General features: G+C 41.2%; 1 protein-coding gene across 1 annotated transcript in view; it reads right to left on the bottom strand.

Annotated features, from left to right (window-relative positions):
* igdcc4 (immunoglobulin superfamily, DCC subclass, member 4) overlaps window positions 1-17,551 on the bottom strand; it is a 175,060-nt gene that overhangs the window by 86,854 nt on the left and 70,655 nt on the right. The window contains exon 3 of the mRNA XM_084084298.1: window positions 5,247-5,388. Coding sequence (XP_083940424.1) covers window positions 5,247-5,388 — 142 coding nt within the window. The remainder of the gene's footprint in view (window positions 1-5,246; window positions 5,389-17,551) is intronic.

The raw sequence follows: 17,551 nt of genomic DNA, 5'->3' as shown, positions 1-17,551 counted from the left end.
TCAAACAACCCCATAACTTTACAGAGTTACAGACCTGTAAGGGTCAATTTGGAACCCTCTCAAGAAACCCTGAAGGTCCCTGGACCTAACTTTGAGAACTACTGATTTATAACACCCATAGTATCTCTCATCAGTTTGAGTCAAGACAAAACATGTCATCTTTGGGTAAACTGACACAAACCAAACTTCCCTCTGCTACTGTGGACAATTTACAATTTAGGCATTTAGTATACGCACCTATCCAGAGTGACGTAAGTGTTAATTGAACTCTAGTCAATAAACAAGGTAAATAATTACATAAATAAGAGAGCATAGTGAACCAAACACAGTAGGGCCTAAACGAGACTGTAGGATAGCAGGTAAACAATGAACCTAGCATCTGACCAAAGTCAAAATATGGAGATAAGAGGTTTCTGCCTGACGGCAAAAACATGAGAACAAGTGACCAAGATATATGTAGTAGCCATTTCTTGGCCAATCGCTAGCATCAATCAAAAGAAAAAGGTGTCAAAGAAGGGGTGGAGGGAACGTGAGAGACTGCATACAACACCAAAAGCATAATGTCACTGTTGAACAGAAACCTTGTATCTCCATATTTCAGCTTTTTAAGTTATATTATATATTTTTTCCCATGAATTAAAGCCTTACGTAGTACAAGAATGCAAACGTGGCAAAAAAATTGCCTATCTACAAGTTGCAGTGCGACACGCTGTGAGCTTCTAGATCTGCAATTGTTTACTATTTTGGAAAAAAAAGATCAAGTGGAAGTGAAAGCGGTGTGTAGGGTTTTATTATACTTATTTAACCAATGAAAAGTATTAACAAGTGTGACTAAATAATAACTACAAATATAGCTGCAAGCAGCGATAATACGGGGCCAGTGAATAGAGAGAGAGAGAGACATGGAAACGGAATAGATTGAAGAGAGAGAGAGTGACATGGAAACAATAGATTGATGAGAGAGAGAGATGGAAACATAATGGTTTGATTGGACATCTCAACCTACTGCCATTAACAGGATTCGAACTCTCAACCTTCAGACTAATAGGCTGCAACACTACCTATAGTGCTATAGCTTTGTCCAGGCTGATATTGTCTGTTGAAGATCATAAACTCTTGCCTTCTTTCATGAACCAAGCCCCTGTTTCACTAACACCAAGATCACTCGTTCACAAACCATTTACCAATGAAGAAATTGTACATCTCCTCAGAACCAAAACTAGTGAAAGTAGCCGATCTACAAGCTCACAAACCATGAAAAGTTGTGAGATTGTAGATCAGCTATTTTCAGAATGAAGTATGTCATACGTTGAAAAAACGTACTCTCAAATAAGCATTTCAGGTTATCTTTACCATTTGCACATGTATTCATTGATACAGTCATGTTGTTTGCAATTCAACTTAAATTAAGTCTGCATCAAGTGAGGCTTGAACTGGCGACCTTGAGATTGTGAGGCATTCATTTAAGGGAGACGCCATTGGCCCAACAGACAAGTAACTGTGAAAAAGGAGATCACACAGATGATACAGTTTCACGCAAATAGCTGAAAATCCTGGGTTTAAGTGTTTTTCAAACTGCTCAAAATTGCGGAAAATCTAAGGGCGGAGCTTAATGGTCAAACTGATACGTGTGTTCCTCATGAGTCAAGGCACATGTGTAAGCAAGTTTCACGATTTTCGGCCAAACGAGGCATGACTTATGCCTGTTTAAAGTCTGCCTTTTCAAAAAATTGCTATAGCGCCCCCTTTTGGCCAATTGGAGTGAGATTGGTTTCAGTGATATTTGGAATGACCCTGTACATTTCTGCAAAGTTTCAAAGAAATGTGAGTCTGCATGTATGTTTTAGGCACAGATGAATAATTTTCATAAAACTGTAATAGTTAAAATCTATCTCCTCCTGGGATTTTTGAGCAATCTGCACGAAACGTTTAACACTTGAACTTTGGACCACTGCCTACAAAAAATTCCAACGGATTTTCCATAAGTGAAAAAATGCAGAAGTTAGGAGCCAATGACTGTTTTTCATATAATTCAAAATGGTGGGCGATCTAAAGGTCAGAGGTCAAAAGTCAGACCACGAAAGTTGTCGGGCATGAAGAGACGCATGTGTGTATCGAAGTTTCATGGTTGTAGGTCAAACAGGGCATGAGTTGTACCTGTTCAAAGTTGGCACTTTCAATTGAGTGCTATAGCGCCACCCTTTGACGAATGAGTGTGAGAATTATTTCTTGGTAGTTTTTCATGAGCATCTACCATATGGTCGAGTTTCGTAAAAAGCGTATGCACGGTTAAGCCAGAACTGGCAAAAACAAGTATTTTTCAAACTGCTCAAAATTGCGGAAAATCTAAGGGCGGAGCTTAATGGTCAAATCGATACGTGTGTTCCTCATGAGTCAAGGCACATGTGTAAGCAAGTTTCACGACTTTCGGCCAAACGAGGCATGACTTATGCCTGTTTAAAGTCTGCCTTTTCAAAAAATTGCTATAGCGCCCCCTTTTGGCCAATTGGAGTAAGATTGGTTTCAGTGATATTTGGAATGACCCTGTACATTTCTGCAAAGTTTCAAAGAAATGTGAGTCTGCATGTATGTTTTAGGCACAGATGAATAATTTTCATAAAACTGTAATAGTTAAAATCTATCTCCTCCTGGGATTTTTGAGCAATCTGCACGAAACGTTTAGCACTTGAACTTTGGACCACTGCCTACAAAAATTTCCAACGGATTTTCCATAAGTGAAGAAATGCAGAAGTTAGGAGCCAATGACTGTTTTTCATATAATTCAAAATGGTGGGAGATCTAAAGGTCAGAGGTCAAAAGTCAGAGTGTGAAAGTTGTTCAGCATGAGGAGACGCATATGTGTATCCAAGTTTCATGGCTGTAGGTCTAACAGGGCATGAGTTGTACCTGTTCAAAGTTGGCATTTTCAATTGAGTGCTATAGCGCCACCTTTGGACGAAAGATTGTGAGAATTATTTTTTGATCGTTTTTCATGACCATCTACCATATGGCCGAGTTTCGTAAAAAGCGACAGCACGGTTCAGCCAGAACTGCGAAAAGTGGCAGAAGTGACAGAATACTGCCAATAACAATACGGTTCCAGAGCAGAGCTCTGGCCCCGTAATGAATGGATCCATTGAAACACAAGGTTCTCTTTTTTCCATTTCCTAAAAAGTTACAGTTGTGGACATACAAGGTTTTCAAACCGACAGCGACAATAAAGAACTCCAAAGCACTCAGCAGAGTGCAGACCTCCACCGGGCAAAACACAAACATGTCAGTGAAATCGGACCATTTTGACAAACGTGCAAAAAGACAGTTAACCCATTAGGACCGGGAGCGCATCTGTGTCATTTTAGATTTCTTTGGCTTTTCAAAACTAGCAGATCTACAAGCTCGTAGTGCGGCCCTGAGTGCCATGCTATGGTCTGCAAATTTGTTTTAAATCGTGGAGGATTTGTGCAAATCTTTGAATATATATATATATGTTTTAAAGCGAACATTTGTAACTCCGATCTGTGCTTCTGGGGGTCCCTGGAACAACATATTTTGAGATGGGAGTCCGCGGCTAAATACATATCATTTTGGGGGTCCTTGGCATGGAAAAGTTGGAGCACCACTGATATAGCAACATAACATACTGTTAGGATTTATAAAACATTTTTAGATTATGTATTTGGTCGCGGACCCCCATCTCAAAGTGTTTTTTTCCAGGGACCTCCCCGAAGCAAAGATTTGAGTTACAAATGTTCCAAAAAATGTTTTAAAAAATGTGAATATATTCAAAGATTTGCACACATTTTCACGATTTTTCAAATAAATAGCATATCTTCAAGCAGGTCTATATGAGCTTGTATATCTGCTATTTTTGAATAGCCAAAGCAATCTGAAAATGACACAGATGCGTTCCAGTCTTAATGGGTTAAACGATTGTGTGTAGGGTCTCTTACTTGAAGGAACCACAGTCCTGTGGTTTGCTCATTCATCATTTATATGGATCTGAATGGGTCATGTTACGATTCCAGCCGAGCTAGAAGTACCACCGCACCGCCAATCTGCCCGCTACAAGCTCAACAATGTGGTATGGAGGTCAGCCAATACTCAGTGGTGGAAAGTAACTACTGTAAGTACATTTGGTCGCGGTCAGGCAGATACCTCTTATCTCCATGTTCTAGCTTTTTGTGTATTTGTTTTCGTAAATAGATGCCCTACTTGATCATTCTACAGCGTCACACAAAAGCATCAAACATTTGGACATATGAGGTTTCCACCCGACATTACTGGAGTACTGCACTTAAGTAGGCTACAATTTTGAAGTGCATTTAATTTACTTAGTGCAGTATTTACATTTTTAGATACTTCAACTGCACTACATCTCCGAAAGCAAATATTGTACTTTTTACTACACTACAATTATTTGATACAGTAGCTTTAGTTGCTAGTTAGCTACTTTCCAGATTTAGATTATTACAAAACATACATTAACCACTTTACCCCTATGTTATACTACAGGTATACAATTTAAATACAATAAAAGCTGATCTACAAGCTCACTACACGCTTGTAGATCTGCTATTTTTTTATCGTTTGACACATTTTCAAAGAAAGTAGGCCTACTTTTACTGTATAGTAAGGACATTTTGATGCCAATACTTATGCACTTTCACACAAGTAAAAGTGTGAATACACACCTTTTATGCATAACATAGTAATTCTTTATTATTGTGGTATTGCTACTTTTAAGTAAAAGAAAATAAAAATACAAGTAGTACTTCTTCCACCACTGGTTCGGAGGTGAGCCAATTATCCCCAAACTGGTTGTATGGAGGTAATAAATCAAAAGTGACAGAACCTTCGTCCTTCCCTCACAGTGCCACAGCACCTGCCATGCCACAACAAAGGCACCCGCTGTGCAATCTAATACACTGGTCCCCAAATTGATATATATTTGGCCACAGACCCCCATCTGAAAAGGTTTTGTGCCAAGGACCTTTGTGCCATGGAGACCTGGTTTTGTGCCAGGGATTTTTCAGAAATGTTTAAAAATAGCAGATGTACGATACAGTAGCTTGTACATCTGCTATTTTTGAATACCCAACATATAAAATATGGATAAAGTTGTTAAAAATGATTGTGATGCTGTATATAAACACTTTTAGCTGAGGACCTCCTGGAACCCCCTCCAAGGACCCCTGGGGGTCCCCCTACCCAACTTTAACCACTGGTCGAATAGAAGGAAGGCTCACCTGGGCTGGTCAGGAACAGCTAGCTGGTCTTTCTCCCAGGTGATAACAGGCGTGGGCACACCGTCCACCTGGCACTCGAAGCGGGCCGCGCCCCCGACGGGCACCACCTGTGGTGCTGGTTCCTGGAGGAAGTGGGAAAGGCCTGTAGGACAGAGGAGGAGGGAAACAATGAGAGGTCAAAGGTCAAATATGCTTATTTATTGAAATGATTAAAAAAAAAACATTTTGCACTATGGGTCTCTGGTGGTGTAAGCGAGCTGGTGTGTGTGTGTGTGTGTGTGTGTGTGTGTGTGTGTGTGTGTGTGTGTGTGTGTGTGTGTGTGTGTGTGTGTGTGTGTGTGTGTGTGTGTGTGTGTGCGCGCGCGCGCCAAGGTCATATATATAATGAAAACTAACAAAACATTTTCGTTAACTGAATTAAATAAAAACTACCAATGGGATCAGGCGCAATCTCTCCGCGCCTCTATACACCCGCCCATCTATACACGAAAACAGGAGCGCTAGTGCAGCCTAATGCAACGGAAGCTCTGAAAATCCCAGCCCACTTTCCATTTTGGTCTTTGCAGTTGCATGAATTTGTCCGACTGTAAATCAAATGAGTCAACGCATGATTGATTGTCTCGATGCTTAGCAGAAATGGACATTCAAAATATATTTTTATAGAAATGATGATCAGATGACAGCTTCCATTCGCGGCATTCAGGAGGAGTAGTCACAGACTCTGTAGCATTCAGAGATTGTGGAACAGTTGTCTCCTATTGAGAGACAAGGTCAAATAGCTTGCTTTCAGCATGTTGTTGGCTGTCAGGCAGAAACCTCTTATCTCCATATTCTCTTTTCAACTTTTTGTGTTTTTTTTCATAAATGAATGCCCTTCTTGATCATACCACAGCTTCACACAAAAGCATCAAAAGGATCTGCAAGTGCGAAATGTGGCACCCAGCGACGCGTTAAGAGCTTGTAGATCTGCTACTTTTGCTGTTTTTGAATTTTAATCCTAAAAAGTAACAGTTTGACATTTATGAGCTTTTCCGCCGATGCAAATGCAAATAATTATAATAATAATTAAGTGATGAAAACAGAAATTACAGATTTGTGCAAGTACACAACTAAACCTCTCATTAAAAGAAGCAAACAAAGGAAAAAGGCTAAACGATAGCATAATTAACAACGTGAGAAACGGAATGCAGCAAATATAACCGACTGTGTGAAATGACAAGCGTGAGGTATAAAATTAATTGGAACCGACGGCGGGAAAAAAATGAAATCACAGGGGAAGTGTAAGTGTTATGTAGCAGTATCTGTATCAATCTTAATGAAGATGGCGGGTTGTGTGTGTAAACAGTGTCTTTAACATTATGCAGTAAACGTGCATCCACATTTATTATACATACATTATACATGGCCTATTTCAGTCTGTATAAACCCTGTGAACTGTTTACATACCATCCCTGTACAACCTTAGCTCTGAGGCAGTTGTGCAAAGTAATTAAGTACACTTACTCAAGTGCTGCACTTAAGTCCACTTTCTGAGGTAATCTTTTGTTGAGTATGTAGATTTCTCAAGGCTTTATATTTCTACTGCACTTTTTACTCCAATACAATTATTTGACAGCTTTAGTTAGTTACTTTGCAGATTTATATTATTACAGAAATCACATTAAACAATCAAGCCCCATTTTACATTTTGTCTATTTGAAAATAGTCGATCTACAACACACAACCTATTGCATTGCATTTTGAGCTTGTACATAAGCTATTTTCTAAAAAGAAAAACAGACAGATTTTGACAGATTTTATTACTTTTACTTTGGTACTGTAAGTACATTTTGATGTCAATACTTTTGTCCTTTTACCCAAGTGAAATTTAAAACGCGCCTTTTACTTGTAACACAGTATTTTTATATTGTGGTATTGCTACTTTTACTTAAGTAAAACATCTGACTACTTTCACCACTGCTCTGAGACACAAGATGAGTTTGAGGCAAAACTCAAACTTGAGCATGTTATATCCTTACGGAATTATAAAAGGCTAGGCTGTCTATGACCTACTCTTCCTTTTTAGCAGAGTTTCACCTATTATTATTCCTTTTTTTTCAGATTTAGGAATGTTTACAACAGACTCATAGTTGTGCTCAGAAGATGAAGAAAGTGTGCCGCTCTGTTTTGTCATTTCCAGTAAATAATGGATGACGCTGAGCAGCAGGGGGCAGCGATGATGAGCACCGCCTGAGGGACACTGTGACCTCTGACCCCAGCAGGCTGGTTGGAGAAGAGATTAAAGACACCTACATGTTTGCCATCTGAACCTTTTTGAACAGGGTAGGTTTAAGTTATGACTACAATGAGAACTTTTTTGAACAGGGTAGGTTTAAGTTATGACTACAATGAGAACTTTTTTGGACAGGGTATGTTTAGGTTATAACTACAATAAGAACTTTTTTGGTGGTAGGTTTGGGTTGTAACTATAAGAACTTTTTTGGACAGGGTAGGTTTAGGTTATAACTAGAATAAAAACGTTTTGTGTTTTTTCGTAAATTAATCTCCTACTTGATCATACTACAGCGTCACACAAAAGCATCGAAACGCGGCACGAAGCGAAGTAGATCTGCTACTTTTGAATTTGAATCCTGAAAAGTAACAGTTTTGGACACCCGACAGAGACAATATTTATTTTGTTTCCATATTAAGCCCAGGCTTCCTTCTGCCAGCAGTGATAATTTGGAAACAGACTGAGGAGAGGAACTAGTCTCTACAAACACCTCTACAACCCTCCTCCAGTGACAATGTATAAACACAAACTGTCTCAAGAAATATACCTCCTTGACAAATTTCCCACCATTGCGTCGGAACGATATCCAGGTATTAAAATAACCGCACTGGTTGTACAAGTTGTGATTAATTTGATCAGATTATTACTGAGTGGGCGGGGTTTGGCCGCTAGAGCGCAGTGATAAAGATGCCCGCCCATGGCTTCCCTCCTCCGAACATGGACAATTATGTTTTGTATAGATCGGTGATTCTCAACCTTTTTTTAATTTCAAGGACCCCCAGTTTGATGTGCGTTTAACCCAAAGATCCCCATTTGCCCCATTGGACCCTAATCTACAGATCCACAAGCTGGAAACGCGGTGCAAAGCGACACGTTTTGAGCTTGTAGATCTGCTACTTTTGAATTTGAAACGTGAAAAGGTAACAGTTTTGGACACATGAGGTTTCCACCCGACAGAGACGATAAGTTATATTGTGTTGACGGTTAACATTCTCTACCATACGGATTGGACAAAGTAAACTTGTATTCACAAAATAAAAGAAAAGTGGTGAACAAGGTACTTTACCCCTTGCACCACCCAAACACACCAAAGTCAAACATAAATCCAACAGTGCTGAGATCAGCTCGCATTTGGAGCACAGCGAGAGAGAGAAAAAAATAAAACAAGAAAAAAAAAAACATCTGGCAAATGAAAATGCTGCCGATCCTGAATGATTTCTCCCCTGCAGCCAAATGTAAGCTCATCATGAAAAAATACATAACAAAGCATGTAGCCACCAAAAAAAAGTGTTTCTGAATGAATCCCGACTCGTGGGATACAGTGCGATCCCATAGCAACACATGCGGAGCATGTGGAGCGCAACGCGGAACTGATGCAGAGAAGATTGGAGGAATTAGCCACACGGCATAAAGACATGTAATGACTAATCCAGTGGTGCTGCATACACATAAATCTCACCACACTGTGTGGATTTTTCCCCCTTCATTGTAGGAGGGAGTGAAATTGTTCACACACGGCACAGAGCTGGTGCTGGTAAGATAGATGCATGTGGTGATGTGGCGTTAAATTAACCCTTAAAGACCGGGAACGCATCTGTGTCATTTTATATGAGCTTGTAGATCTGCTATTTTTTTTTTTTTTTAATCATGAAACTTTGTGCACATTTTTTAATATATATATATTTTTTAAAGAGAACATTTTTATCTCCAATATTTGCTTCTGGGGGTCCCTGGAACAAAATGTTTTGAGATGGGGGGCCTGCGGCCAAATACATATATTGTTTGGTTGCTATATCAGTGGTGCTCAAACTTTTTCCATGTCAAGGACCCCCAAAATTATATGTATTTGGCTGCGGACCCCCATCTCAAAATGTTTTGTTCCAGGGAACCCCAGAGGCAAATTTTTGAGTTAAAAATGTTTGCTTTAAAAATGCATATATATATATTCAAAGATTTGCACACATTTTCACGCTTTAAAAAAAATTGCAGATCTACAAGCTCATCTCTGAGCTTGTTTATCTGCTATTTTTGAATAGCCAAAGACATAAAAAAAATGACACAGATGCTTTCCCGGTTTGAATGGATTAAACAGGTGGACAGATACAGCAGCTGGCCCTCAAACAGCACTATAAACAAAGCCCATATTTCAGGGGAATGTTAAAGATCCTTTTGTCAGATATGAGAAAACATTGCAATACTGTTACCACATGTTTATGTATTATGTCTGGTCTTCACCGTTGACCCCCTTGGCCCTTCACTCTCCCTGAACCCCATTCTTGCCAGCTTCGCTCTCCATTTATGCAAGTGACTGCCCAAGATATGGCTACTAATATGCAGACATATCTTGGTCACACGTTCTCATGTTTTGTTTCTTTTAGCATATTATTATTTAGACAGATGCTTGGTTCATGGCTTACCTGGTATCCTAGTCTCTTGAGGCACTACACTGTCTCTCTCTGCATGCGATGTATGTGTGAGTCGCTCTGGATAAATGCGTCTTATAAACTCCAAACCAGTGGTGGAAAATGTACTAATTAATTTTTACTTAAGTAAAAGTATCAATACTGCAATGTAGAAATACTCAGTTACCAGAAGAAGTCCGGAATTCAAAATGTAGTTGAGTAAAAAAAAGTATTGGTATCAAAATATACTTAAAAAGTACTCATTATGTAAGTTTTGAAATGTATAAAATGTATAAGGATCTTTTGAAAATAGCAGATCTACAAGCTCACAATGCGTTGCAAATTAATGCCTTACTTGATCATAATACAGCGTCACTCAAAAGCAACAAAAGTATCAGATCTACAAGCTCGAAATGTTATGAGGTTGAAGATCTGCCACTTTTGAATTTGAATCATGAAAAGTTTTGGACATATGAGGTTTCCACCCGACAGAGACGATAAGTTAGGCCTATATTGTGTTATGATACTCTGAGTCTACCATACAGATTGGACAAAGTAAAATTGTATTCACCGAAGAAAAGTTACATACTGCTTTAACTCAATTCCTGCCAATCACGCATAAATGCGATCTATTAAATAGCGCACTTGGCCGCCAATCACGCATAAACGCGTTCTATTGAAAAAAACTGAAAAAATATTGAAAAAAAAAAAAAAAAAACTTTTTTTTTTTTTTTTAAATTTGACCCAAAGACCAAGGAGATATGATTTTTCGAAGGAAAAGACTCCCATCCACTTCCTTGTTAACTTAAACACCTAAAAATGATGTATCTCGGCTCCTGAGTACTTTTTAAATTTCAATGAAAAATCTCTGGCAGACAACAGCAAAAAATCTGAAATAACTCTGGCAGACGAAGTGTTAAGCTACAACCCTGGACATACATATATGATTTAAACAGTGTTTGTTTGTCTTTTAAAAATGTTTCCACTTTCCAAACTTGAGCTCGACTCGTTCTTGCTGAACAGACAAAGTTTGTGGCTGCAAACATTACATAATACCAGTTTGAAATTAACCACATGAACCCTTTGTGTCCCTAGTTTGAGCACGTAATTAAAGTCTTTATTAAAATAAATAAATACATTTGAAAAGGATCTTTCAAATGTTTCTATAAAATAGGGCTTAAGTGGCTAATCACATTGATTACCTTGTTCCAGTGACAGGCTTTACCGGTACTATCACTGCTTTTGCACGCACACAAAAAGGACAAAAAAAGACAAGAGAAGGGGGTGATGAATCGATGAGATTAAAAGCCTGACTTCATTATCATTGACTGAGCTGGGTATAGAGCACACACACACACACACACACACACACACACACACACACACACACACACACACACACACACACACACACACACACACACACACACACACACACACACACACACAGGGGTAGGGAAGTGTGCTGCATGATAGAGCAGTGTTATCAGCTTGGTAGCACATAAGGAACACGCGAACACCAACCTAACCAACTGTCGGCCGTGGCAACAAAAGCTGCACTTCTGTGCTCTCTCTCTCTCTCTCTCTCTCTCTCTCTCTCACTTGTGTGCGAAATGGAGCAAAGTTTCTCAACAATGAGTACACAGAGGGTGAGTCACACTCTTTGGCCGAGGCAGTAGCAGCACCACCAGTGTTTGGTCCAGCAGAGCTCGCATGCAGCCAGCCGGCTGTTGCGCACACGCGGGTATCATTTGCCCCGCAAAATTAATGATTAACCCCTGGCACTTGTAACCGTTGCACAGCGCGGGACCCCTATGCAAACAGCGCATCTATGTGCGCGTGACGCGCGTGTGTGTGTGTGTGTGTGTGTGTGTGTGTGTGTACCGTGTGTACAATATGTACTATCGTTGCTGTCGAAACGACGTATGTCTCAAGACTGTTGCTTTTCAGGAAATGGAAGAGGGGAAAAAAATGAACCTGTGTTCCGGTGGATCTTGTGTAGTTATTATTTAGTCACAAGCTCTTGTTAATACTTTGCATTGGTTCAATATTTATAAAAGCACCAGACAGTCTTTTACTTTTTATACATTTACAAAAAACGTTGAAGTAGGCTATGGAGATACGAGGTTTCTGCCTGACAACAACGACATGCACTGTAATATGCAGGGCCAGATTAACCCTAAATTGACGCTTCACCGGTGCGTTTCGCGTTTTTTAGCGCTCCTTCAGCAGCCGCTGCTTCCAAATTTCAGTGCTTTTCGGCGATAGTTCTGTCTTTCACTTTCTCCACGCCGTTTGGTGCCTATCCAAGGTTGGTGCCACGTGCTTCAGCACCTGAAGCCCTTCTGCTAAGCTGGCACTGGTAACGTGTACAACAGTACGTAATGCCACTCCAGAGGAAGAGACGCTGTGTGTTTTCTGAACTACTGTATCTGAACATGAAAATGAAAATGTGTGAGAAGAACCACTGGCCTCCAGCTCCACGTGTCACAGTGTGATGGGTGACTGTAGCAGGAGTAGTCAATCTGTGATTATTATCTTCGCAGCATGTGTGTGTGTGTGTGTGTGTGTGTGTGTGTGTGTGTGTGTGTGTGTGTGTGTGTGTGTGTGTGTGTGTGTGTGTGTGTGTGTGTGTGTGTGTGTGTGTGTGTGTGTGTGTGTGTGTACGGTATGCACAAAATGAGCATGTGTAGTGCATGTGTGTTGTCAGTGTGTGCGTATGTGTGTGCGTGTGTGTGTGACGTGTGTGTCGTCAGTGTGTGCGTGGGTGTGTGTTTGCTGAGTAACAGCTGATCAGCCAGAGTGCACATCAGTAGACATTAACCACTTAAACCCCAGCGTCCTTATTGTTAGGAAGGCTTTAGCAGAAAATAGCAGATCGACGCATTGTGAGCTTGTCGATCGGCTATTTTCAGCGAAAGCCTTCCCCACAATCACAGAAAACAGTAAAGATTCTGGTGTAGAACCCTGAGGGACTCCGGGCAACCACATGGGGTTTAAGTGGTTAAGAGAGGGTGCAGAGAAGAGACCGTGCTGCGATGGAACAACGCTGGACTGTCGTCAGAGCAGGCCAGTGATGGAAGAAGTACTCTGAAGTAAAAGTATAGCTACAGTATAAAACAATGTAGAAATACTTTGGATGTTAAAGGTCAATGCCTGTATTAAAAATTTGACTTGATTAAAAAAAGCCAAAGTACATTTTCAAACTTTTTTCGTACGACAGCGAATAAAATAGTTGTGCAGTGGTGAGTATACTTCTTCCACCACTGCTACCGTGTCAAAACTCTACAATCATGGCAACAGCATTGTCTCATCCAATAACGTGACACTGAAATCTCCTTGGGTGCTGTCACCCAAAAAGATCATGTGGGTTATTGACTTTGACGAGCTGACTGCAGCAGTGTCACCTTCTATCATCTTCTTCACCGCTGATTGACTTTTCATCCCATGATTCACTCTTTTTCTCTCCCTTCTATCTCTCTCAGTAACACCGCCCCCGCCCCCACCCCATGATAGATTCAATGAAAACACCCGTCCTTGGTTCAAGCAACTTAAAAACTGTCTGGGGTGCTCACAAAAGCCTGAGAAGATGTTAACACAGTGTGCCAGAGGTTTATTAAAATATTGTACGTTCAGTGCCTGCATATCTTCCATCCACTTACGTTGATACGTTTCGTGCTGTAGAAGCCCCGACGTGGAAGTGCATGTAAACAGAGCGTGCGTGCGAGACGGCGGAGGGTCCCAACTAACGCCTGGGACAATAATATTTCTAACGCGATCCTCCATTGCAGAGTGACCGCCGATAGAAAACGGCTCGCTTCCACCACGTTAAAAAGAAATGGAGATATTAAGCATTTAGTCAAGGAGTTAACATTGGAAAGGCCGATTTTTGACATGGATCCACATCCGGCCTCTCCTTCTCAGAGACTCCTTGGATGATCCCAAAGCTTCGTTAGAGCGACCCCACGCGGGCCCCACGTATAAAAAAAAAATGGGTCAAAAACGGTCCGGACAGTTTATGGAACATGACGCATGGATTCTCAAAAACGGTCCAGACCGTTTTTGGCACACAATGTGTTAAAATGACCCCAAACATGTTTGAAAGTGAAATATCCCTTTAAGTGCAATTCTGAGGTATACTTTTCATTAAAGGGATAGTTCACCCCCAAAATGACTTTTTTTCTATCGATTAGTCACCCCAAGGAGACCTGAATTCATGGATATTTTTTATATTTTTTGTCGCATTCCTAAGCCAATAATTTGATGGCCAGCGGACCGGTAGGCAGTGGTTCCGGGAGGAGACACCAAGGAGACTCTTTGTGTCTCCTAGCGGAACCGCTGCCGGTCATCAAATTATTGGCTTAGGAATGCGACAAAAACTATGAATATCCATGATTCAAGTCTCCATGGGGTGACTAATCAAAAGAAAAAAAGTAATTTTGGGGTGAACTATCCCTTCAACTTAAGTATCTCTGTTTTTCAGTAGTTTATACTTCTACTCCACAACAGCTCAGAGGCAAATATTGTACTTTAGTTAGTTACTTTGTCGATTTAGCATTATTAGAAAACATAAAGAAATTAAGTCCATACTTTATACTTCGTTGCACATAACGCATCACAACGCAAGCTTGTAGTTCAGCTATTTTCAAAAACAATGTGAGTACTATCACTTTCTGTAAGTATATATTGATGCCAATAGTTTTGCACTTTTACTCAAGTAAAATATTTAATACAGGACTGTTACTTGTAACAGAGTATTTTTATATTGTGGTATTGCTACATGTACTAAAGAAAACAATACTATCGTATCGTCTCTCTGTCGGGTGGAAACCTCATATGTCCAAATCCGCCGAAATCCTCGGAAAAAAATTGCGCGCGCGGTCCGCACATGCACGCGCGCTGTGCCCCCCTAGCCTTATTCAAAAACGTATTTGTGGACCTTCAACATTTGTTGAAGGTCTAGAGGCTAGAGGCTCAAAACGCCTCACTTCGCGCCGCGTTTCAGGCTAGCATAGCTGCTACTTTCGCTATGTGTGACGCCGTAGTATGATCAAGAAGGGCGTTAATTTACGAAAAAAAACACAAAAAGGTTAGACTATGGAGATATGAGGTTTCTGCCCGACAGCAACAATATAGTACTATAGCACTTCCTCCAGTTCCACCAGTGGTATTTCATCTCTCTCTCTCTCTCTCTCTCTCTGTATCTCTGCCCCATTCTTTGGCCCCACAGCTATCAGATTGCACCCCCCCCCTCCCTCCTCTGCGTAACCCTGGTCACATATTTGCATGGTCTGAGAATCACCAGCAGACCCCCTGCTATCAGCCTCTCGACACATACTTGTAATTGCCATTGACATCTTATATTTGCGACTTGACATTTTCATTCGCATCCATTTACAGGACACGACCGGCGTCCGTCGTCGACATCAAACGGACGCATGCCGCCGCCACTTCTGTCGTGTTCTTGTTGTGTACGCACGCGGGGTAGTAATCGTGGAATGCTGCAACCTTGAGACCGAAAATAAATAAATAAAAGATTGCATTCACCGCGTGTTCATCAGGGGACGGGAAACTATTAATTCAGAAAATGCCCTTTTAAATAAATGCCCTTTTAAGTCTGACTCATTTTGCGGCAGGATAAAAGGCAGTGCAGTGCGGTCGTTGCGATATGAAATAATGGGGGTGGGGGGGGGGGGGGGGGGTCTGATTTGACTTGTATTACAGTGTGTTTTCATTTACTGTGCACATTCTGTCATCGGAGCGCAATAGGCTCTATGCACAGCAGTCATATTGGAAAGAAATTGGGCCTCTTTTTACTTCCTTCACAGGTGCTACCAATGATACTAATGAAGGCTCTGTTCCATTCTGGTCAGGGTGCTGATATCGTGCATGTTGGCTCACTATAAACACGCCTTATGGTGGGTGTGTACGGGTCCATTTGGTTCCATTTGTACGCTCTCAGAGTTATGGGGGTCCTTGAAAATAAGACAACCACTATGCCACACTAAATGGAACGGAGCCTTAATTAGTATCATTGGTAACACATGTGAAGGAAGTAAGGAAGGGGCCCAATTCATTTCCAATATGGCTGCTGTGCATAGAGCCTATAGCTGATTTTGTAGCTTAATTGCAGGCCTGTGATGCGTTGCTGAAAAAACAGCACATCTAAAAGATGGAGCTGTATCGCGGCACGTTGTGACTTTGTAGATCAGCTATCTTCAGCGTATCCGCTCTGTCGTTGTGAGCTTGTAGATCTAAAATGTTTGGCTAATGTTCCCCTCAGCATAGGAATGCTAGGGTTCAAGTGGTTAATGTAAAAAAAAAACATCCTATCACACAAAGATTTGGCGGACCCCCTATAGTAGCTCTGAGGACCCCCTAGGGGTCCCGGACCCCCTGTTGAAGACCCCTGGGTTAAAGGGATAGTTCACCCCGAAAATTACTTTTTTCTATCGATTAGTCACCCCATGGAGACTTGAATTCATGGATATTGTTGTTTGTCATGGATATTGTTTTTGTCGCATTCCTAAGCCAATAATTTGATAACCAGCAGGTAGGCAGTAATTCCGGTAGGAGACACAAAGGCGACTCTTTGTGTCTCCTACCGGAACCGCTGCCGGTTATCAAACTATTGGCTTAGGAATGCGACAAAAACTATAAAATATCCATGGATTCAAGTCTCCATGGGGTGACTAACCGAAAAAGTAATTTTGAGGGTGAACTATCCCTTTAATGCTGCCACTATGTGAGATATCCAGTGCACATGCCATCATTGGAGTGCAATACCCATGATTTATACTTAGTTGTGCAGCGCACAAATAATAACCGCCACGCTCACTCAACCGCCGCACTCACACAACGCACCGCAGTGTGTGAGTGTGTACAGTGTGTGAGTGTGTACAGTGTGTGAGTGTGTACAGTGTGTGAGTGTGTACAGTGTGTGAGTGTGTACAGTAGATGGGACTATTTTCTGCGTATATTTTCAGTACACATTTGTTCTGTATAAATCAGGCTTGATGCTGCTACTATGCAAAATATCCAATGATGTGCTGAAAGAAAGAAAGAGGGAAAAAAAAACGGAATCAACAGCTCGCTTATTATCGTCTGGAATTTATAATTACTCACTGCAGCTGTCTGCTTGTTGCTAGCTAATTGGGGGAGGTCATTTGGCCTAATTTGTGACACCGGCGTAATTTGACCGACATTATCCCCAGAAGGTGTGATTGTGTGTGTGTGTAGTGTGTGTGTGTGTGTGTGTGTGTGTGTGTGTGTGTGTGTGTGTGTGTGTGTGTGTGTGTGTGTGTGTGTGTGTGTGTGTGTGAGTGTGCATGAATGGCGCCAGGAGAGAAAAGTCAAGAGGATTTTGCCTTGCAGCTACTGGCATTGTGCCAAGAGAGAGAGAAAGAGAGAGGGGGGGAGAGAGAGAGAGAGAGAGAGAGAGAGAGAGAGAGAGAGAGAGAGAGAGAGAGAGAGAGAGAGAGAGAGAGAGAGAGAGAGAGAGAGAGAGAGAGAGAGAATTGCTTCACTCCAGCCTTATTTACATTTTTACTTCAATACAGTCTGCCAGTCTGCTATTGGCTCACCAGCTATCTCTCCCCTATCTCGCTTGCTCTTAGACAAAGGAAGGCACC

This window comes from Gymnoscopelus microlampas (assembly GCF_963454915.1).
Source record: "Gymnoscopelus microlampas genome assembly, chromosome: 1".
In the NCBI taxonomy this organism is placed as follows: Eukaryota; Metazoa; Chordata; class Actinopteri; order Myctophiformes; family Myctophidae; genus Gymnoscopelus; species Gymnoscopelus microlampas.
This window is presented reverse-complemented; position numbering and strand designations above follow the sequence as displayed.